General features: G+C 43.4%; 2 protein-coding genes across 16 annotated transcripts in view; one reads left to right on the top strand and one right to left on the bottom strand.

Annotated features, from left to right (window-relative positions):
- The window catches only part of NME7 (NME/NM23 family member 7), a 196,976-nt gene extending 173,298 nt beyond the window's left edge, over positions 1–23,678 (bottom strand). For 2 of the 9 annotated variants that reach the window (XM_073221545.1, XM_073221546.1), the window contains exons 1-3: positions 23,497–23,676; positions 6,249–6,356; positions 5,326–5,492 (exon numbers count right to left, since the gene is read on the bottom strand). In XM_073221545.1, the coding sequence (XP_073077646.1) occupies positions 5,326–5,492; positions 6,249–6,356; positions 23,497–23,499 (278 nt within the window). In that variant the 5' untranslated portion in view covers positions 23,500–23,676. Of the gene's footprint in view, positions 1–5,325; positions 5,493–6,248; positions 6,357–23,496 lie in introns of all 9 variants that reach the window. The other 7 variants (XM_073221544.1, XM_037024023.2, XR_012124995.1 and 4 more) reach the window with 6 other exon arrangements.
- Positions 23,679–23,950: 272 nt separating this feature from the next.
- Positions 23,951–24,276, top strand: part of BLZF1 (basic leucine zipper nuclear factor 1) — a 36,801-nt gene continuing 36,475 nt past the window's right edge. For 5 of the 7 annotated variants that reach the window (XM_037023868.2, XM_017668535.3, XM_017668532.3 and 2 more), the window contains exon 1: positions 23,952–24,150. The gene's annotated coding sequence lies outside the window, so the exon portion shown is untranslated. Of the gene's footprint in view, positions 24,210–24,276 lie in introns of all 7 variants that reach the window. The other 2 variants (XM_037023866.2, XM_037023865.2) reach the window with 2 other exon arrangements.

The following is a 24,276-nucleotide window of genomic DNA, read 5'->3' as shown; positions in this document are numbered from 1 at the left end:
CCGCATGTGAGCCGGGACCTCCCGCATGTGAGCCGGGGCCTCCCGCATGGGAGCCTGGGGCCTCCCGCATGTGAGCCTGGACCTCCCGCATGTGAGCCTGGACGTCCCACATGGGAGCCTGGGACCTCCCGCATGTGAGCCTGGACCTCCCGCATGGGAGCCTGGGTACCCCCCGCATGGGAGCCGGGACCTCCCGCATGGGAGCCGGGACCTCCCGCATGGGAGCCTGGGTACCCCCCGCGCAGATCGCTGACGCCTCTGGGCAACAGTCCCAAGCGACACGTTCCTCCCTGGGAGGAAAGCAACTTCCCCCTGAACCCCAAGTAACTCACATATACATACACAACGTGCACATGTGCGCACGCACGCACGCACACACGCACATGCGTACTGGGAAAAAGAACAACATGGGGGAGAGCCAGAAGAAACAGCACAGAATGAGAAACACCTACACACAGATTTAGGCAGTGAAATGACTTGCCTACTATGATGAAAGGACTGAAAGGCACGCTGCAGAGTATCATCGGGCAACAGAAAACCGCTGCTACAAACAATGAATATGCAGATCTGAAAAAGAATCTATTAGAACAGCCAGTGATAAAAAGACGATAATGAAAACAAGAACTAGACAAATGGTTTGACAGAAGACTAGATGCAACCAAAGGGAAGATTTTTAATTCTTTAATTCTTAAGAATGAAGCACAGAGAAAAAGTGAGGGCATAGATAAGAAGGTAGTTTCAAGAATGTAAGTGAAATAAAGACATTTTCAGATGATGACAATCTGCCAGTAGACACACTCCAAAAATAAATTCTAAAAAAATCTATTTTCCACAAGTGAGTGAAATCATGTGGTTTTGTCTTCCTCCACCTGGCTTATTTCACTCAGCATGATACCCGTTGACCAGTGGAGGAGAATTTCAACACTAAAAGGCAGAATTTGACCTTATTTTACAGAGGAAGGAATCCTAACTTCTCTCTGAGAATGAGTAATGAAGAGGCATTTTTCATGGCATATTTGGGGTGCAGTTATGTGGTTACAGGGCGATCATATAACCAACAGTGTGTCATCCTGGACACTGAAACCATGGGTAGGTGAAGGTGCGAAATGATTAGAGGGTGAATTCTTCACAAGGTCTTGGTAACTGAACCAAGGCCTCACTGGATGGCATTTAAGTGCCATTTGGCCAAACTCAACCACTTACATGTGGGAAGTAACAGGCATTGGGGTGGAGTCGGTGCTTTCCCAAAGGTGAGCAGCATGGAACTAACCTCTGCGGGTCCCTCCCTGAGGCGCAGCCTTGGCGGCTGGAAGCCCAGAGGGCCCCGAGAGCAGCAGGCACACGGTGCATGCAGCTCCTGCTGATAACGTGGGTGCTCCAGCTGCAGGGGGGCTGCCCCACCACCTCCATCCAGTCACCAGTCTCTGCAGGTGGCGGCTCCTGAGCTGGCGTGGCCGGCACACTGGCAGACCTGTAGGCCCCCTGCCTCCAGGTGGCAGGCCGGGCGAGTCAGAGTCCAGCGCCCGCACGGAAGCCCCCCTGGGGCTCGGTGCCCTTCACTGAGTGGCTGTTCCCAAGGTGTGCAGCAGGCAGAAGAGCCCCAAACCAGGACAGGCAACCCCTGGGGTAGGAGACGCAGGAACTGGAGAAAGCCTCAACTGCTTGCACGTGTGGCTCCCAGCAGACAGCCCAAATAAACTGATACCTTGATCTTCATCTGGCTCCCTGGTCAGCAGTATGGAGGGGTGAACAGAGACTGAGCTCAAGAGGTGACAAGAAGCTTATAATATGTATTTATAGCCAAACAGAACCAGAAAGCATCAATTCCTTCCCTAAAACTAAAATCAAGTACTCTGATTCACTGACAACTAATAACCTTTATCAATTTGATTTGAGGAGCTTTATAAAGAGACAATAGACTAAAAATTACCTAAGAGTAGATCTTATGTTAAGCATTCTTACCACAAAGGAAAAATCAACACAAAAATTAATAAAGCAGGTGGGAGAAACTTTTGGAGGCGATAAATTTTTGTTTCATTGTGATGGTTTCACAGGTATACACTTATCTTCAAACTCATCAAGCTGTATGTATTAAATATCTACAGCTCTTTAATGTCAGTTGTACCCCACAAAGGTGATTTAAAAAAATAGGAAGTGAATCAATGTCAGATTTTTACAGCCAGAGGGATTTGAAAACTGAGGTTCTTTGTGAGCTAAATTACATTACACTGAATTGTCAGGGAACTGCTTCAAAATCAGCTGGGGGGTGCCATGGAGATGGGCCTTACCCCCCTCTGACTAGTCTTTCTACTGTGAAGACAGGAGCTGAGGATGGTGAACACAGTCGGGATGCGGTTAGCTCACTGGCACCATACAGCTCGAGACTGGGCTGCTGACAACCACTACAGAGAAGCTGCTTCTATGTGACCATGACAGACACACATGTCTCTCCATATGCCTCGTTTTTTGGTCATTTAAATTAAACAATACATTTTCGAAACTCCTCAATTCTGTAGAAGTTCAGCCAAAAGGCTGCTGGATTTACTAACTTGGTGGCAGTTAGGAAAGAATTAGAAGAGGAAATGGTGAAACAAATCAGTAAAAATATAATAGTGCACGTATTTTCATTAATTACATCACAAAGCCGTAATATTTAAAATTTTTCCTCACATTCTTCTGTCCCTTCAATAGTACTCACCAATATACACTTAGAGGTTTACTAGAAGAATGAGTTTTAGAGTCAGATACAGACAGGTCTCTTGGCTCCCCTGTCCAGCGGTGGGACTGGGGCCGGGCCACTCTGCTGTTCCACAGAACAGAACCGACAACACCCACCTTACACAGATCAGAGTCAACATGCATCAACTACAATTGTCAGAGTTATTATTATTTTGTTTTGAATGAGTCATACTATTAACCCTGACTCCCTGATTCATTTACTTTTGCTACTTTAAATGAAAAAATGTAGTCTTGAACTGAGATGCATACGAAAAGTGCCTATTCCCTTGATCAGCAAATAGCAGGAGCGCCTAAGTAAAGTATAAGCATTTATTACTTGTGAATACAGGAATTACAGGTGGTGTTTCCTTAAATCCATACACTTTTACTGTTGGATCTCATAATGAGAGGTGCCTACTTATCAACATCCTAATTTCTTTCCCCATTTCAAAATTTCCTGGGAATTTTTGTCTTGCTTTTTTATGAGGCATTTACCACAAATCTCCATCTCCATCCATGTACTAATACCCACACTGACATCAAACCACCTTGAGAATTCTAAAGGGCTTGCAAAGACATCAGAGGGAGAGTATTACTTGGGGATGACTCCGCTATTAGGTGATCAGCTAGCTACTGGGTGGCAGCACTCAAAATATAGTTTGACAGACTTTTTTCCTATCAAATTAATAGTCTTTGCAACTTTTTACACAGCTAGGCTTAACTTCCTTCACCAGTGATCCCTATTTTAATTACTGCAACACTCACTGCACAAATGCAAAGACTCTCACAGGACAACACAGAAAAAGAGCTACAGAAACCAGAGCCAAGAAAGATGACAAAAGAATTAAAATTTCAATTCAAATACAGTCATTCTAGTCTCAGAAAGTTGCAAACTCATAAATGCAGAGACAGGAAATTACAATGTCATTTCAGTAATACTAAAAATTGATATTCAGGAGAATTAAAAAGCCCTTGTTCTCGGCCTGATCTTTAGCTGCACCTCCAACTTGTTGTCTCTCTTCTAAACCAAACGGGAAAAATCACAAGAAGTGGAGCTTTGACAAATGAGGAGGGGAGACCTGGGCACCGCGGCAGACCCCCTGCTGCAGTCTGTGCCTCGCAGGAGGCAGGTGCAGTGGGAGGGGGGCAAGGAGGCGGGGAGGCCAGCCAGCCAGGCTCTTCCCGGACAGTGACCACCCTCGGAGAGGCACACCCGTCCGCTCCCTCGCTCAGCAAGGTCTTGTGGGGCCTTCCCTGTGAGTAAGTCACCATCTGAGGCATCTCTACAGTGGTTTTTAGGGATACAGTTGTGAACAAGACAGGTAAGTTTTTCTACACCATAATTTTTAGTGTTTTTTTCCTTTTTACAACACTCATATTTTCTCTTCTCAATTAACGTCATTTTTACCAGACATTTGTCTGTGAATAAAGCTCACGAACAGACATTTGTTACAAACAATCTGGACAGAAACAACTTTGTCACTAGATCACAGGTCAACACTTGAAAAGGGAGGAAATGAAGAAAAGTAAAGAACAGATGACACATTTTAAGTTGTTATCACTGATTGATTCAGCTACACAGATGAGGTTCTTGTCGTACATGAGGAGAGATGCCAGGCGCTGCAGGAGACATAAAAATGATCTGAGACAGACAGGCGGCAGCTGCCCAAGTCCTGTCTGTTCTCCAGTGACTCAACCCTCCCCCGATGCAGGCTGACCTTGGGCCGGAATTGCTCCTCTGCTCTTGACTTAAGGCAAGTTACCCAACCTCAGCCTCAACCTCCCCATCAGCAAAGTGGAGCCGATCATAACAGCACATGTTTTACGAGGTTGCAGGACTTAAATAAATGATGCATACAAATCATTTGAACACAGGGCCTGACATAGTAACTTATTACTACTATTGCTCTACTTCCATTAACTTACACATTCCTTCATCTTCAGGCCTGTTGCTACCATCCTAAATCACGCTGTTATTTTACTAATCAAATTTTTAAAAACTTAAACACCAAGTTGGTCAAGCAGCACAAACGGGCTCTTCCCACTACATGACATATAACTTCCTACTTTTGAACCTTTGCTGACACTCACCGCTCTGACTAGCATCCCCCCAAATGGATCAAACTAGGTAAAAATCCAATCCATCTTTCGAGATGCAGCTCAGATACCTCGCAAGGCCTTCCCTGCTCTTCCACAGGAAGCCGCTCCCTTCTGAGTTCCCGCTGAGCTCACGTACTCACTGTAGCTTTCCCCATGAGCCGCGTTGCATTTCTCCTATACACCAAGACTTTCTATATTAAAATATTCTCAGTTCCCAGTTAGATGCATGGTACAAAGAATGATGAGGTCACAAAAATGTAATTTTGTATTTTTTTCCTCCAGAAAATAATCACTGCCTAAGACAATGGGCATCACTTTACTACCCAGAGTGAAGAGCCAATCTCAGAATCTGCTCCACAAAATACTAAAAATGCCGTATCACTGAATTAGATCACTAAAAAATACCTATGCTGTAAAAACACAAGACAGAAACAAGAAATTAGAATTTGGTGCCAAGACACATATAACGTTTTAAGAAGAAAAGAAGATATACGATGGTTTTCTTACTTTTCTTTCCTACTGCCCAACTGGCGAGCTGTGTACTGATCCCCGTAGTCAATCAGCACCAGCTGTCGAGAAAAGACATTCACTTTGTTGCCTATAAATAAATCTTCCAAGTGAAGGCCATCGTATTTGGTCCGCTTTAAAAAGGTGCAACGAGTCTTCACATCATGCTGGAACCAGAACAACGCAGTACAACAGTTACCAACAGGGAGACTGGAAATAGTTCTTAGATCTGCTTTATTAAACATGTATTATGTTCAGTTTTGGTTTTGCTATAGATACAATCATAATTTCATTCATATGTTAACTTCCATATTTTCTAGTGTAATCCAGTAATAACATTAAAAACTTACTACACATTTAATGCTTTGTGTTAAAGTGATATATTTGTTTATCGACAAATCATTTCAGCATATCAGTGCCTATGAAATCCCAGAAAAATTCCAAATTCCTGATTTCTTGCCTACACAAAATCCCAGAACCAAAGAGATCCATCTGTAAAAGGGGTTGTCAATGAAGGGACACAAATAAATAAGTGGGAGTCTTACCTTGATCTTGATTTTTAATCTTGATTTTTAATTTGACTTTTTGTAGATAACAGCTTTCAGAAATGGTGACACATTTATAACCATGATAATCTTTACCTACAACACTTACTATTGCTTCATCCCAAATATGAATGAATAGTCCAATTTCATTTTTCTAACCCAAAATCATTAATTCCTATTTTTGGCAGTAAAAATAAAGGCACAAAGTTACTTTCTTTTATCAGAATTACAATGCCAAAAAGAATTCCCACTGATAAAAAGACTGTGTGTATATATACACATATATGTATGTATTTTTAAGAGCAACTGTATAAAAGGCAATCCTCTCCTTCTCCCAACTTGACTCCCTTTGCCAACTTTAAAGGAAGGTTCCTTTACCATTTCAACAGATCCATCCCCGGGGTAAAACAGAAGCTCATAGTGTCGAAGAAGTGAAGCATTTGGATCATACCACTCTGCAATGAAAACGAATCTTTCACTCTGATTCTGCAAAAAAAGACAGAAAAATTGGAACACTAATATATAAAATGCAAGCACTCTTCTAGAAAGCACACAAACTGAAAACAAGAAGCACTAAGGACCTGAAGCAAATAAACCTGTCACAATCCTTACCCTGAATAATTCTGCTTTCAGCAATGTATCAGTTATTGACGCCCTCAGAAATACTTCCACTTGTCATTAAATACCCTTAGGTATCTCAGAGGTGACTCCTTAATACGTCACGGCTCTCCAATCACTGGGTAAATGAACATGAGTCCCTGATCTGACCACTGCAATACTTCAGACTTTCCAAAAACAAGTTTACATGTAAACAAACGGCTGTGAAAAAAATGAGAGGCTAGCTCTCAATTACACGAAATTTCAACTTCCCTAAATTTAAGAATCTAGCAATATTAAATATTGTTGTTATTAAAATTATAGTATACATCCTTTCTCGCCTTAGTAATTTCACATGTAGTGTCTTTTCATAGAAATCGTAGAAGAATGTAGTCCAGGGCCTTCCAGAAGCGGCCACCAAGACGGGATCAAACATGCAAGATTTTCTTCCTGTAAGGGAAATTCCTCTAAGAGAAAATGCGGGGAGGGCCAGGTAGGCCCAGGGAAGCTGAGAGACCACAGCACAGACCCCACCGGGTGAAGGAGGGCTGGAATGGAAGCCAGGGAATGATCCGGACTGCGGCAGCCTAGGAAGTGAGCCAGCCAGCCGCCCTCAGAGCAGCTCCCGGGTGCCCAGGGACAGACCTGCCCCGGCCCTGCCCCCTCCTGGGCCCTGCCACTCTCCTGTCCTCGGGCACAGGGGCTGGGCCACGGCCACCTGGGCTCCCTCTAGACAGCGGTCTGTGAGGTGCAATCTTCTGGCTACCACACAGGATAAGATGAAAAAATAAGTCAAAGACTCACCCCTTTACCTTGGTTACTGAACAGGATTTCGCATGATACATATTATTACAAATCTTAGCCCCAGAGGTCCTTCATTAGAATAAGCAAATGAGGACATAAGGAAGAAAAGAATCTATGAGTGGTTTTTTTTTTGGTAATTCTGGGTTTAGCATCTGATTCTTTAGTTAGGGTAAATATGTGTCCATTTTATTTTAAAAACTTACTTATAATTTCTAACTGTAGAAATTATGTGTCTAGTTATGATTATACTCATAAACTATAATGTACATAGTTTTTAAGACTTACTTTTCCCACAATCATCAAAAAAGGCACATTTAACCAACGATTATTAGTCAAGAGAGAATAAGGTAAAATAAGACACAAACTATGATACTTGTAAAAGCTTTTCTTCATACCTTTTCTTTTCATATTGAGTCTTACAAATACAGCTTTTGTAAGTTTAGTTTTCACTGTGATTCTAGTATCATACTTCCTTTTTAATAGAAAATTTAATTATCAGTAGCATATTATGCTTTTTGCTCTCTATATTAAAATGTTCATTCACCCAAAGACATCATTGAAATACTGCCTTCACTGAAACGAATAAATGACATTATACAAGGGAAGGAATGACAGCACGTCTAGCTGAAGGTAAAGGGCAGAACAGCGAGGCAGATGGAGACCAAGGAAACTGGGTCCTCCACTGGCCTGGGGCCTGGCCACCACCTGCCCTGTACACGCGGCAGTTCTGAAGCAGGTGAGAGAATTAATTTTAATGCAAAGAAAATAAACGGAGAATTGCAGTTTCTGGCTGACAAAAGTAGCTTGTAACAACTAGTGCTCCTTTCCAAGAACAACCAGGAAAATGGAATATGTAAAAGGAACTTGTCTAAAGACCTTGCAGAGCCTCCCAGGCAGCTAGGATTTGACAGGCCGAGATCCAGAGAGACGGGACCCCGGAGGCGGGCCAGACACCACCCGTGCTGCTCGTACCCGAGGACGCCACTGGAAGCTCACGGAGCCGCCACGGGGAGGCTGCCGGGAGGCAGAGAGGCCGGCAGGGCTTCTGGCGATGTCACAGGGGTCAGGGGACACAAATGGGAAACACGGGGCTGCAGAAGCAGCCACGCCTTGAGACAAAGATCCCGAAGGAAGGGACTCACAGAGAGGTGAGCTCAGGCCTGCTCGGGTGCCCATGCTGGGGAGAGAAAGCCCAGAGGCCAAACCCACGGAAGCAGAGGCCACGGAAAGCCCACCAGCCTTCCTGCTGTGCCTTGCGGAGCGTCACACCGAGGGAGGGGGGCTGAGCAAAGAGGGAAACTGATGTGCGCAGGGCGTGAAACAAGTGTGTCCGCTCGCCGCTTCGCCCTGACCACCCCGGGGGTGGTGTTTCCCCTGTTCCGGCCCCTGCATCGCCGGGAACTCTGCGGCGCTTCATGCAGCTTCAGGTGCTCAACGACAAACCTCCAGGTATGCCAACAGGGGCACCGAGAGAGGAGGACGGTGGGAAGGGATCCAGGGGCAGCCTGGTTACTATGGACAAAGGCTTCGAAGTAAGGAGCACTGGTGTAAAAAGACACAGATCAAGATGAAGAATTTCACCAGAGCCAGGATCTATTTTTTAATTCAAGTGGAAATTCAAGAACCACAATCAAGTGCCGCCATAGTGTTCTACAACCAGCAAAAGTACACTTCGAAAAGTGATTGTGGAATAAAGACATGTTCAGGTGAGCCAACGGAGAGGAAACCTGTATTGAAAGAAATTCTAAAGGAAGTTCCAAAGGAAAAAGATACCAGACAATGCACACAATTAAAGAACTGAAAAACAATGGAAATGTAAATAATGGGTAAATCTAAATAAATAATGAGTATACAAAACAACAATAAAATATCTTGTGGGATATTAAAATAAGAAGATCTGAATGCATATCCAAAGAGTGTGTTGGGTAAACAGTGCTGTCCACACTGCGTAAAGCAAATAAAGTATTTCTTACATGAGCTGCTTCACCTGTTCTCAAATCCCAATGAACATCAAGTAAGAATCTCTCCTAAAATAACAGACAAATGTTTGTTCAATTTTTGAACAAATGTTCTGATCAATTGTTCAACCTCTTTTCAGTTGGAATGATTTTTCTTCTCCTACTGCTCACACAGGAAGGAAGAGGTTCCTCAGAATATTTAATAAATCAGTGACATTCAAACTTTAAGATATTACTGATAACCATTAATCAGACAACAGTAATTCTCAAAGCAACTGCTAAACAGTAGGTTCTTTATATACATCCTGTTATTTCACTCTCACAACAGACAAGGCAGGTAGTACCCTAATTTCATGGACACGGAGAGTAAAGCTCAGAAAATTTGAACAGTGGTCTGACATGACGCAGCAAAGAAATGAGTCAGGACTCAAACCGATTCCTCTGGCTCTGCAAAACCCATGCTCGGCCCCACCGCACAGCACTGCCTATGGAAAACGGTGCAAAAGCCAGTACTGAAGGAGGTACTGATTCAGTGGGCGCACACCCAGTGACAGGCTGGGCTATTTAACCAACCCTCCACCCCCATGTAAAGTTAAAGGGGTCTAGACAGGGTCAAGTCTCGCAACATTTAACAGTCATGTAAAAGAAGGAAAATAAACTACAGGAAACAGAATAGGGGAGTCATCTCACTCCCTATGGCATCAGATGTATTTCACAAAATCTCTCTTTTCACTTACATCCCAATTCCAGAATCTTGAGGCATCAGTCAGTGAAGTGTGTCCTTCAATGATACCATCACTGTGTCAAATGCCAAAAAATTTGATAAAGCAGATATTATTAGGAAATCACAGAAATTATACAGTGCTGCCCATACATTGTTACTTTGAAACCTTCTTCACTATAAGCAATAGTTATTTAATAACTACAGTAATGTAGTCCTGACCTCTAAAGAAAAACAGTAAAATAAGTTTTTATTGTCAAAGGAAAGAAAATCAAGATACCAACGGTCACACTTCATCAGGGAAGGAAGAAAGAGTTGTTGTATCTTGAAAGGTGGCCTCAGAAATCCAAAAACCTGATGAGATGCCAAGGAAGAGTGCAGTCAAATCAATCTGATGACTACGCATCACGGAGAAAAGGGGATGGTGCCTATGTCCACACGCCTCGGCGCTCAGGCCTGACCTCCGGGAGCCCCGACCTTGATTTTCACAGCACTGTCTACATACATACAAAGACTATTTTCATGTTCTGAAAAAAATTAGCCAATTCCTTCATTTGTAACTGCCATTCACCTCGGTGAGATTGCTGACGACATAAAAATAACTATGAAATTTCTATTGAAGATGAGGAAACACTCTCAAGAAGTAGGTTTCCTTTAAGAGAAAAGGCTTATAATCGAATGCAAATTGTATTCAAACCTGACTTAAGCTTAACTCCCGGATTCACCTTTGCAGTAGACACTTGGGCAATTTCCTCAAGTCAGAGAGCAGTGGTACGTGTGGGCACCCGCCCAGCCTGGCCGCCCGACACACACTCACACTCACACACGCCCACGCCTCCCAGGCCCAAGTCGCCTTTGAAATCTAACAAGTTTTACTTTTCATCTAAGTTGGGCAAAGTTTAACAAAGAACTTGACTGACTCCTTTTATTCTTTAACAATGTCACAGCCGAATGTCATTTTGTTGGAACATTTCATCATAGCTATCAAAAAACAGAAACGGAAGGCCAGCAAATATAAGTGACTTCCATAAAGTCACAGATCTAGTTAATGATCGAGCCCAAACTGTAAGCCACACTCGCTGCTTCTCGGATCTTCCCGTGACACCAAGCTTCCAGGTAAACTCAAGGGAGAAACTACAAGGGGCAGCACCCAGGGACACCCCAGGTTCTCATCACAGACCTGCTGAAAACGTCACTGTCCAGATGATCCCAGCGACAACGAAGAAACACCACATGCAGAACATTTAAAGATGACCCTGGTGCAAAAAGAAGCTTTTTCTTAAAGATGCCAAATCATTTTCCTTCTGAACATTTTAAATATAATTCATACATAATGTAACAGTGAATCTCTCACTCAAGCCCTGTTTCAATTTTGTAGATAATCACTAATGCACCCTCTAACTTTTTTAATGTTAAAAGCAGACACCCACTTGTTGGGGTTCAGGACACACCACCCCAAAACCTGGCACCTCGGCATACTGAACACTACACTGACAGAGTCTGAGAAAACTGCGGAAGCAGGACAGCCACTTTGACCTCCCCTCACCCTTCCACCGGGAAGCAGGTCATAACCCCCCGTGAGAGGCACCTTGCCTATACCGAGCAGAAGGAAGCATCTTGTTCTCTGCAGACAAAGAAACACCAAGAAAAATCCCAATGCACAGGCCTTGCTAAGTTTCTTTCCGTTTACTACCCTTCCTTTTCACTACTCAACCCACCGCATCCTTCGCGCCTGCTCGGTTTTCAGTGAACCTACCGTGAACACTAGGATCTACTTAAGGTCTTCATTTCCTTCTGGAGGCTCCCATGTCAGGTAAAACTTATATTAAATAAATTTGTAGGCTTTTCTCCTGTTAATCTTTGCCAGTTAAGTTTTCAGACCCAGCTAGGGACCCTAAGAGGGCCAAGGAAAACCTTTTCCTCCCCTACACACATTACAGCCAAAAAGCCAGAAGAGAGCCAAGGAGGGGGAAGAGCCTACAGGAGCTGCGCTGGGGGTGGGAGGAGGGTGCAGCGCGGCGGTCAGGCAAAGGCGCAGGGGTTCTGCATGGTAAATGGTAAGAAGCAACGTGCCACTGAAGGTGCAGACACGTAAACTTCCTCGGATGCAGAGTGGGAGCTGGAACCAGAGTACCACCGACGCTCGGCAGAAAGCGCTTCTGCTCCTTCGGCAGGAGGTCGGCATTCAGCTCTGTCACGAGCGTTTTTACTGCCGGGGGACTTCAGCGACGAAGACCCCAGTCTAGCAGAGGCAGCCGTGGAGGGACACTCAGGAGTCTTCAGGGAGTTGCCACCGGGCAGTCGAAAGCGTGCGGGGCTGGGGTATTTCTCAGTTCACGCCTTGCTGAACGGTTCCGCCCTGTTTGGTGCTTGCATAACTTTTTTGTCTAATGTCAAGAGAGGTTAAATTGTTTTCTGACTTGTAGTTTTCTTTAAGTTTAAATTGTATGGAAAAACTGAAGTCAAGTTTTTTTCTCTTTAATTACATAAGGACTAATTAAACACCCAACAAAGGTATTACTTGTCAGGAGATCCCCCCTCATATTCCGTATCACCTAGAACCTTTGGGTTCTCCTCTATTAGCTGTACTAAACAATCAGAATGTGAAGACAAAAAGCAAGCATAACAAACGATAAAAGTATCACGTGAAAGTAAAGGAAATAGACCCAGATGTAAACAGTTAAATTTGGGTGGCCACCATTCTGCAGTTTATTTTCACCCTTGTATTATTACTGTGTTCTCCAATTTACTATTTGTTTATAAAATCATAAAAAGAGCCCTTTAAAAAATCATTCTAAGCAATGATGTATCAGATATATGATACAAAAAGAGTGGGAAAATTAACACCAAAAGTATAAGATTTATTTTCCTTCAACTTTTCTATATTTTCTAAATTTTATATAATAAATTTTAAGAAACTGATTTCCTTATAAACAAAAAGTTGCCTTCATTTTAAAATATTTCACATGGTAGAACTTTTGGGGTCCAGACAAGTAGATATAGTGTCGTTTATTTTATATGAAGCTTACCCCCCCTTACAAAGCAGAGCTGGAAAGCCTGAGCAGGGGCAGCGACGCTCTGAAGCGGGGGTGGAGGACAGAGGGGGCAGGAGGCAGAGCCCCGGCAGCGGAGCAGTAAAGCAGAGCATCCTTTTGCTCGAGGCAGGAAAAGCTCAGTCCACTAAGAACATACCTAAAACCATGGTTTGGGAACTAAGAAAAAAAAAATTACTCTGACTTTCTTTTTGTATTTTTTTTTTATTGAAGTACAGTTGATACACAATATTGGTTTCATGTATACAACACAGTGATTTAACAGTTACATACACTATTAAATCCTCACCCCCACTAGTGAAATTACTGTCAACATAGAAAGACATTACAGAATCGTTGACTATAATCTCCATGCTGCACTTCCATCCTGGTGAGCAACTTACATTATGATTGAGATTTCTGTGCCCCTTTATCCCCTTCACCTATTGCACCCACCTGTCCCAACCCCTCCCCCATGGTAACCACATATCCCTTCTCAGTATCTGCGTGTCTACTGCTGTTTTGTTCATTTTGTTGTTTTCAGATTCCACTAATAATGAAATCATATGGTATTTGTCTTTTTCTGCCTGGCTTATTTCACTGAGCATAATACCCTCTAGATCCATCCATGTTGTTGCAAATGACAGGATTTCCCTCTTTTTTATGGCTGAATGATATTCCATTGTGTATATGTACCGCCTCTTCTTTTCCATTCATCTATTGATGAGCACTTTCATTGCTTCCATATCTTGGCTGTTGTAAATAATGTGGCAAAAAACATAGGTGAGCATATATGTTTCCAAATCAGAGATTTTGTTTTCTTCAGGTAAATTCCTAGAAGTGGAGTTACTGGGTCAAATGGTATTTCTATTTTTAGTTTTTTGAGGAACCTCCATATTGCTTTCCATAATGGCTGCACCAATTTACACTCCCACCAATAGTGTGGGAGGCTCCCTTTTCCCCACATCCTCGCCAACACTTGTTATTTCTTGTCTTTTAGATAATGGCAACTCTGACCGGTGTGAGGTGATAGCTCATTGCATTTCCTCGATGATTAGCGATGAAAATTCCCTCAGACTTTTAGAAGAGACTGTTTGTTTTGTACAAAGCACAGTTCTGTATATGAGTTTCTGTTACATTAAAACTTGGGTTTGACTTACTTGAGGGCTAAGTTTCTTATGACTTTGGTAACGTAAATATTAGCCAAAACAAAAACATGACATAACTGGAATATGGCCCTGGAATTCCACAGATAGTGGATAACTGATTAGCTCCTGACTTCTGTATACTCAAGTCTCCTCATCTGGTGGCTGAGGAAACCATCTCTATCACTAACTGTTGTAGATAGAAGCTATTGTGGTTACACTTGTGAAAGGGTCTGGAACACAGGGTACAAAATGGGAAAGGTAAGTGTTGTCTGTTGGAACCAAAAGGCAATGGCTAATGTCCAATAGTAGACAAAACAGTGGATTTCAGCACTATCAATAAACCAGCAAAATTAAAGACCAGAATTTCAGGGTGAAATGGTCACTCTCTAATCTCAGAGCATTTCTAACATCTCCAGTTCTTATAAGATTTAAAACGAGAGCTTGAATTTTACAAGAATCGACACAGCATTCTGCTTTTACTTGAAGGCCTGTAGAATAGTGTTCATTCAAGGCCTGTGGTTTAAACAGTGTATTTCAGTGTTCTTTGACTTAATAGCATGCTTAAAATTGTCAAAGTGACTTGTTTCAACCCTATTTATATCTTTACATATAAACGTACCCTTGTTTAAGTATAGGCCTCACACTGTGCAGGCTGAGAGGATAAAGCCATGCCATCATATCTCTGCACATTCCCCGATCCCATCCATCATTCATTTATCCAACAAGCTGGGAACTTGCCATGGTCAGGGAACCATGCTAGGTACTTGGATACACGCAGGTATGAACCTGTGATCAGGAGCAAACGTGGCCCTTGCCCTCATGGAGGACAGCCAATCGCACAACCACACAAATACATTTTCATTTTTAACAAAACAAACAAACAAAGGGCGCTATTGCATTGGGTTATGCTTCCTTATTCCTAAGAACTTAGAACTCCTGGCTCTGGGGTTATTGTTCTCCTGTGTCACAGGTGACTCAGTTAAGAGACGTCATCTTTCTCTCATATTTAAAATCCATTCTACACCATTTATAGAACTATTCATCAGAAGGTGCTTGAAGGCACTTTACAACTTTTATTTTTTATTTCCCTTTGATGGTAAGCTTTTTTAAATGTAGAAAAACCTCAGAATGCTTTTCCAAACCTATTTTTTACACCTTCTAAAAAAGGAAAATGCCATTTTTAAATGTAGCATATGAAAAATTGCTGTCTATTCAGATGACGTTCTGGTATGAGTCACTTCCCAGTACAGTCAGTATTTTTAAATAGCTGGATTATGCCATGTACATGCTAATTACGTAGGTAAATTTCTTCCATTCAGTTTGAAAACACTTTCCTTCCCTTCTTTCAATTCCTCTTTTAAAGAAATGGTTGACAACCAATAGAATAGTATTTTTTTGTAAAACAAGTGAAATTTTAAAATCATCTGTATATTGATTATACACATGATGACCGAACTTGCAGATAATGCTGGACGGCCCGGATTAACAACACAGGCGAGTCAGCCACGCCCTGGCCCTGTTGCCGCCTGGCAGGGTCAGACCGCCAAGGCCAGTGCCTGAACGCTCTGTTCCCTGCCAGTCCCCCGTCCGGTTTGCCCCCTTTCCCCACTGCCCAGGTCAAAACGGCCCCCCAGGTCAAAACGCCTTCAAAATGCCCACGGCCTCTCACCTAGTTATTCTATTGCTAATTTAGTCTAAGGAAATAATTACAGATGTCTGTAAAAATGTACCTGAAAAAAATTAATTATGGTGTTAAAAGAGCAAATTGATAAACGGATTGGTGAAATTCGAGTAAGTGAAAGAATTAAATGTAGCTCTTGTAGCAGAGCTAGAAAAATGTACGATATGTTAAATTAGAAAGATCTGTAAACAATGTATACAGTAGGATCACATTTTAAAAGACACATACAGGTATGTATGTGTGACTGGGATATTATGCCAAGATATTAATAGCCAGTGATATTACAGATGAATTTCAATTGTATTTTTTCACTTGTAAATTTTTAAATCTCTAAAAATGACTATATTTCTGCATAACAGTTAAACATACACACACACACAAAGTTAAACATATATATATAGGCTATGGTATTTTACATACCATATAGTACATATGTGTTATATATGTGTTACATAATATATATATATATACTTTAATATATAATTTAAAAAATACATACAGCCTATATGTATTTAACTTATACTAGAACTATGGAAAACAGAGGCTGGAGTTTAAATTTACATATTCACAGAACACCAGAGACATTATGTCTGCATATGGACATTTATTTTAAAGAATAAGGCACAGTATATAAGATTTGTCATGAGAGAGAACAATAGCAACTTAAACGAAGTGCCTGGAATCAGAAAAGAAGCTTGAATTGAGCAGCACATTTTAACAGTGATTTCTCACATCCAATTAAAAGAAAGTCTTAAAATATCAACAGCTTCTGGAAGTGAAATAGTTAAGAAAGTTTTTGTAGGAAAATGGATGTATAAGTTCAGAGGAAGTATTGGAGTTATTTCTGGAGAACAAGATACTTTAACTGTATTCTGTAGCACCACCAAGAAAGATATTAGGTGAAATCACACTAGAAAGCATAACACCCATGCGCATACCCACCTAGAATGTGCAGTTCTGCCTGCCACACCTTAAAGAACGCATGCATAAAAAAGGTCCAGGAAAGGGAAATCAAACTGTGAAAAGGCAATTATAAAGGGAGAAATTCGGAGTGTCTGATCTTCAAATATAAGATCTAGACAGAAAAATATTTTCCAACATTTATAAAATCATAAATGCTATAGACTAGATGAAAATAGGCACTGAAAAACCAAACTAATATGACTAAAGTTTAAATAATGCATTTCCATGGGAAATAAAATATTTTGATGGAATAGGAAAAACGTATGGGATGCATATTCTATTACATTGAGGATGAAATATAAAATCCTCCCCAAGTCCCATGAGCCTCATCTTCCCCACCTCCTGCCTGCCTTCGCCATGCTCCAGCCACACTGGCCTCTCCCAGTCCTCAGCGGAGCCTCTGCGCTGTCTGCGCTCTCTGCCTAGAATGCTCTTCCCGTAGACCTCCACCATCCAGCTCCTTTTTCTCCCCGAGATCTCATCTTAAAACTCACTTCTTCATGAGGACCTTCTCCAGCCACTATCACATTACTCAGTTTAATTTTCTTCATAATGCTTAGCACCACAGGAGGTGATCTTATATTTATTTGTTTACATATATGGTATGTCTCCCCAGCTAAGAATTTAAAAGTGGCATCATCAAGGAGGCTTTCCTGACAATCCCAGGTAAAATCACTCTTTTATTATACATTTCTATTTCATCTTGTAGTTTTTGATTTATCAGGCAACTTACGTTCTCATATATACTTTCTCGGTAAGTTCCATTGGGTAAGCAAAGCGAGCTGGGCCAGAGAGTTTTAAATGCCAGTTAGGGTATCTGGGCTCCACCCTCTAGGCTTTGAAGAAGGGCAGGGACCCTGGGTGCTGTCTCACTAGTCAATACAGAGCCAGTGCCTGGCGTACAGTAAACACTCGTTTGAATGCTGAGTAACTGGTGTGTAAGAGAGAATGCATGGGGATGAAATTGGACTCCCATTCACACTACTCATAAAAGTTAACCTGAAATGAATTACAGACTTAAACGTAAGACCTGAAACTATAAAACTCTTAGAAGAAAGCATAGGGAGAGAAAAGCTCCTTGATGTTGGGCATCATTGCTGGGCAATGATTTTTTGCATGACACCAAGCACACAAGAAATAAAAGCAAAAATCCATATGTGTACTACATCAAACTAAAAAGCTCTGCAGAGCAAGAGAAACAATAAACAAAATGAAAAGGCAACCTCTGGAGAAGGGGGAAATGTTTGCAATCCATCTATCTGATAAGGTGTCAATACCTAAAATATACAAGGAATGCATACACCTTAATAGCAAAAAACAGGATTTTAAAAAGAGCAGAGGAACTGAATAGACACTCTTCCAAAGAAGATATACAAACCGCCGATAGGAACGCGTAAAGGTGCTCAATTTCATAGGGAAATGAAATCACCACCACCACGACATACGACCTCACTGCTGTTAGTATGGCTGCTCTGAGAAGACAAGAAGTGCTGGTGAGGATATGGAGAAAAGGGACCCTCATGCACTGTTGGTGGGAATATAAAGTGCTACAGCCTCTATGGAAACAGAATGGAGGTTCCTCGAAAAATTAAAAACAGAAATAGGACAGTATGATCCAGCAATTCCACCTCTGGGTATTTGTCTGAAAAACGTGAACATTAACTCCAATATATGTAAGTACCCCCATGTTCACTACAGCATTATTTACAATAGAAAAGATAGGGAAACAACCTAAATGTCCATCAGTGAATGAATGGATAAAAAAAAATGTGGTACATATATACAAGGGAATATTATTCATCCATGAGAAAGAATATTGTTCATGAGGCACAGTATTTTTCTGCTGTTTGTGACAACACAGATGGACCGTGAGAACATCATGCTAAGTGAAATACGCGAGACAAAAACAAATACATATGAGCTCACTTATACATAAGATCTGACAAAGCCGAACTCACAAACGGAGAGTTAGAACGGAGGTTACCAGGAGCAGGGGTGAGGAAAATGGGGAGATGTCGGTCAAAGGACAAAAACTTCCAGTTAGAAGATGAGTAAGTTCTGAGGATCTAATGTAAGTCATGGTGATTACTGTTAACGATACTGTATTATATACTTGAAAGTTGCTAAGAGAGTCGATCTTAAGTATTCTCACCACAAAAACATAATGGTAATTATGTGATGCGAAGGAGAAGTTAGTGGACTCCACAGTGGTGACATTTCAACATATAAATGTATCAAATCAACATGCTGTACACCTTAGACTTATACAATGTTAGATGTCAAGTATATATCAATAAAGCTGGAAAGAAGAACGGAAGACATGAAGGGAGGGAGGAGGGGAGGGAGAACCAGATTGAGGGAGAGGTAGGGAGGGAGGAAGGGATGGAAGGAGGGAGGGAAAGAGGGGATTTAAAAGGCAGAAAAAGACTAGAACAAGATAAAAGAGCTACATGCGAGGAAAATTAGGGCATTATATTAACTGGCTGCTATTCAGTTTTGTAAATATCACTGGTTGCTGCCAGAGAAGAATATAATGGGCACTGGACTGCATTCATAAAACATGCAGGGAGATTTTTTTTTAAGTTTCACATTTCTAATTAAGGTTCTCTGCATTCTGATTCAGTTCCAATAAATGGAATCCTGCCTAGTGCTTTAGAACTGCAGTCCTTCCAAGTTAGCAGTTCAAGTAACAAAAGGAAACCTAGCTGGGTAAGAAGCTTGTGCTAAGGATAAAAACAGTAAACCTATTTAGAAGAAGTTTTATAAAGCTGGAAACTAAAAAACATATCATGGAACAAAATCTTATTTTTTATTTAGCAATCATGAAACTCTCTTTGAAGGCTCTTTTAAAACCACAACTTTGAGACATCTGTTCAGTCTAAGTCTTGTGGAACGCAGCCAACGATCTTTAAAGGCTGTATAGGTTATACTAGCAGTTCATCTGGGTTAATGGTAGGCAAATCAATGCTCTATTTTAGAAGATATATAACATTCACCTCTCTTTATTAGATAGAAGAGTCTTGGAATTATCTTTTCGAATCTCTTTCTGCTGAAAAGTAAATAAATTGATCACTCCAGTATATTCTTTACCCTAAACAACATGTGTGAGACATACTAAACAACAGGTGTCTGTCTCCACCTCACAAAGTAATGGTGGCTCAGAATTTACAACCAGACCCTCACTCTGGTGCCAGAAGCTCCAACTGCAACAAACCAGATGCAGAAAAAGCTGACCAGATAACCTAATTGCGGAGGTCAGGAAACCACACTGGCAGAGCTAATGACCTCCATCTTCACTGCTTCTAGGGAGACCATCAGCCGTTGATATTTTACATAAGCCAGAGGCTACACTAAGCACAGAGAAGGGCATCCATTTCTCTCTTTTTCTAAAGGACTCCGCTTGCTCATAAAGGATTGACAGCAGCTGACAGGGAAGAAATTCGGGTGCAGAAAGAAATTTGAAAATTCTACTCTAGTCAATTTTAAGCTGTTGTTAAACTCAGAGATTTTTCTTCCACACAGTCACTGTCACTAGGTCAAAGTAGGAATAAGAAATCTGCATGCCTTGACATCAACTATTTTGCCTTCGAAAGTATATACTGTTCAAGGTACATCATATCTTGAACTTTCTGGATCATGACCCACAGTAAGAAAAATAGTTTGCCAGTACACACAATCCATATACATTTCAAAACAAAGGTTTCATAAGTTACCTTTACTATATACAATGAATAAGTCATCTATTTTATGTTGCCTTTTTTAATGTTGGTTCAAGCGACAAACTGATGTCCTGACTGAGTAATGGGTTACGACCTACAATTTGAGGAACACGGCTGTAGTGCACACAGGTGGCATGGACTCTGCCGCCGTCTCATGCACACCCCATCTTGTCCACCAGGGTCCCCCCCCTGCTGCCAACCCCACCCCACCGTGTGCTGTACGGTTTACCACTAAACCATAAGGTCAGCTGCTGAACTAGGCCACACTCTTTGCTGCCTCAGGGGTTCTAATGCTGTCACAGCTGCCTGGTACACCTCCCCAGGTCACTGCACTGTCATTCAGGTCTCAGGACAGAAGTCACTTCCTCAGAGGGGCCTCCTGGTCCCTATCTGAAAGAGCCACCACAAACAACTCCACCAGGGCAGGCAGAGGAGCTCGCTGCCCTCAGGGCAGGTGGGAAGTCCAAATGACAAAATGTGAGGCAGACACAAACAGTACTGGACAGATGCCACCCCCAGCTCCCTGGGCTGCTGCACAGGCCGCTGGATGCTAGCCACTCACGTGTTCTGGTACTTGATTTCTGATGGCTTTTCTGACTCTGGAAAGTGAGGATTCCACCCTCCACTATCCCCCAAGTTCTCTGAGTCCTCTCAGAGCCCCTACCAGTCTTTCTTATTCTGTTTCTTCATTCAGCAGATATCTGAGTGCCTAATACGATCTAAGCAATAGCAGTGAACAAATAAAGATCCATTAGTCTAACAGTTCGTTTTAGCAGGAGTGGTAAGTTTATAAACAAATAATTTCAAATGAATGTGATAAGTACAGTGAGAGAGACATGTACCACATAAAGACGTGATTAAAAAAGAATGAAGTGTCAATTCTCCTTGAGTAGAGAGGGCATCACAGAACAAGAGACTCTAACCTGAGACTGGAGGGAGTTTGGTAAGCAAACAAGGGGATAAGGGCATTCTGTGTACAAGGAACAGCATGTGCAAAGTAGGAGGAACAGGTGTCTGACCAGTTTGAGGATACCTGGAATGTTCGACTGAAAGGCAAGTAGCTAAAAGGAGCATCTAGGAAATGGAGAGGCATCAAGGAAGCTAGACAGGTAAGTTCTAGATCACAGAGGGCCTTGTACGCCATTCCAGATACTTGCAGGAAATGAGGGCTCTATTGAGTTGTGAAGACGTACCATCAACAGGTTTGGGTTTTAGAAAACTCCTCCTTATGATGGAGAAATTAAGGGATTGAAAAATTGCCAGACCAGACACTACGACGATAGTACAGGCAAGAAATGAGATCTCTGCTAAAACAGGATCTAATGACCAATATGGGAGATGTAGGAGAGAAAGGAATGCAGGATAACTGGTTTCCGGTTTAAGTTACAGTACAGTGGTATCATTAATTAACTTGGGAAAATGAGAAACCAAGTAGAAAGACAGTAAGTTCAGTTCTGGTCATGTCAAGTTTGAGTGGCCTTTGTGGTAACCAGATCAAGATATCCCGGAAGCAACGAGGTTAGGCCTCAGCAGGGCTGAGATACTTGAAATTTAGGAGCGCAAGCTTAGGCATCAGTTGAGCTCATGTGTGTGGATGAAGTCACCCAAGGAAAATGCAGAGACTGAGAAGTGAAAATAATTAAGGAGACCCCAAGAATGGCATTTAAAAAATGAGGCAAAGCTAGTGATAAAAGGGGGGCATGGATGTCCAAGAACTTCAGTTTTCACAGAGCTGCTAAATGAAATAAACCTTGAAAAGAAATTACTGGATTTGGGACTTAAAAGGCCATTAGAAGCTTAAGCAAGGAAACTTCACTGAAGCCACTGGAGAGGAAGTCCCACCGCAGAGGACTGAGGATGGAAGGCACAGGCAGAGGTGGAGGCCAGCAGGACACTGGGCCCCCTGACACTCGCTGATGGATGGGAGGACTGGGCAGCAACGAAGCACCTACACGATGGGGGTCGTGCTTTTGTTTAATTTCATTTTCTTAAGATGTGTGACTTAAACCCTGAGGAGAAGGAAATAGGGAGGAAGAGGCTGAATGCACAAGAAAGAAAGAATGTAACGGGAAGCAGAGTCCTGTAGGATGGAGCATGTGGCCTAGAGCAAGGACAGAAGTGCATCCAGCACTTCCTTCTCTGCAGTGGAATGTGGGCGAAATCACAGAACAGCATGGAGGGTGCAGCATGACGTTCAAGAGCTGTCAGCCTCTGCCATCTGCTTGGAAGGGTCAGGGTTTGTAAAGTGAAGGCCTGAAAGGGGTCTGGCAGGACAGGGGCTGGGCACACAGGAGAAAGGTAGAGGACTGCCGAGAAGCCGGCGAGAGGAACGGGTGGGGGGCTCTCTCTGAATCCACACTTGTGCCCATCTGACAGCAGTCAAATTCTACCCTCCAGTCTGTTACTCATCCGCGTTCAAAACATTTAGTAGTTCAGGGAATTAACTAGAACCCTGGCGTTCTCGATCACGTCAGTGGACTAAAATCACCTGTAAGCTTTTACAATTGCAAATGCCGAGCCCTATCCCTCTTCATTCAGAATTTCTGGGAGTGAAGCTCAAGCAAGTTAATTTTCCAGAGGCTCTCCAAGTGGTTTTGAGGATATGCATGTTAACGGGAACGGACAAACGGTAACCCAAAGGAGGGTCAGGGCCTCGCCCCCAGCAGGGCTGACCAGGCAGGACGGGGCGTGCGGATCGGCACCGGGGTCAGGCACACACCGCGCGCCCTCAAAAGGAGCGCGTCCAGGCGCAGCTGGGAGCTGCGAAATGCAAACACCTGGAATGTCTGGCTCGCCTGGGGACATCAGACCCAGTGTCCGGTCCGTACTCTGCGGGCCCCCAGGGGAACCCGGGGGAATGCAAGTAATAGGGAGAGTGTGCAGGGACGCCCAGAGAGGGTCAGCGGTGACGGGCTGGGACGCACGGCGCCTCGGTCGCCCGTCCGCCCCGGGACGGGGGCGCTCACCGCGCCCCGGCGGGCTCGGGGCCTCCCCGGCACTCACCATGGCCTCGGTCGCAGCTCCAGGAAACGGACCGCGGAGGCTGACGCCGACCCCAGCGAACCGTTCCTCGGGCAACTCAGCCTGGCCTCCCGACGGCCGCCGCGCGGCTACGGCGCCACGCCCCCCAACCGCTAGTGGCTGGGAGCACTCGAAGCTCCTTCCGTCCAGCCCCAGACCCGCCCTTTCAGGAGTCACTTGGGGCGACGGAACACCGCCCACCTCTTTCCTGAAGGCTCACTTCCTGTTTGGTTGACAGATAACCCGGAAATTTAAATGACTGTGAGGCTAGAGCGCCAAATTGTCTACATTTTATTTTTAAATAGGCATCTATACAGTTTTCACTTACTGAAGACTTATGCAGTACGTTCTGTATTACTGGAGCTTTCACACACCACAGAGGTTTATGGTGCTTTTTTGGAAAAGCATTCCGGAAACGAAAGCCTGAGTCGCCGGAAGTGATTAGTGTGACCGAGCCCTGGATGACGGAAGCGGCCGGCGGCCGGCTTCGGGGAGGAAGAGACGCGCGCCGTGTCGTGACACCCGTCGGACCGGGAGGAAGGCTCTTGGCGCGAAGCCCTGAAATCGGAGGAGGGGGCATCAGAGGAAGTCCGAGGACGGTCTGCGTGGCTGAGGCGGCGTCGGCAAAGGCCGGAGGTTGGGCGGAGCCGCTGACAGTCGCTGGAAGGAGGGAGGCTCGCGCGCGCTACGGGAAGGCGGGTTCCCGCGGGGACGCGGCCCGGGCGGGGGGTCGGGGCTGCCGGCACGCCGGGCAGACCGCCG

This window comes from Manis javanica, chromosome 14, assembly GCF_040802235.1.
Source record: "Manis javanica isolate MJ-LG chromosome 14, MJ_LKY, whole genome shotgun sequence".
Classification (NCBI taxonomy): Eukaryota; Metazoa; Chordata; class Mammalia; order Pholidota; family Manidae; genus Manis; species Manis javanica.
Note: the sequence above shows the minus strand (reverse complement) of the source record. Positions and strands in the feature narration are given on the sequence as shown.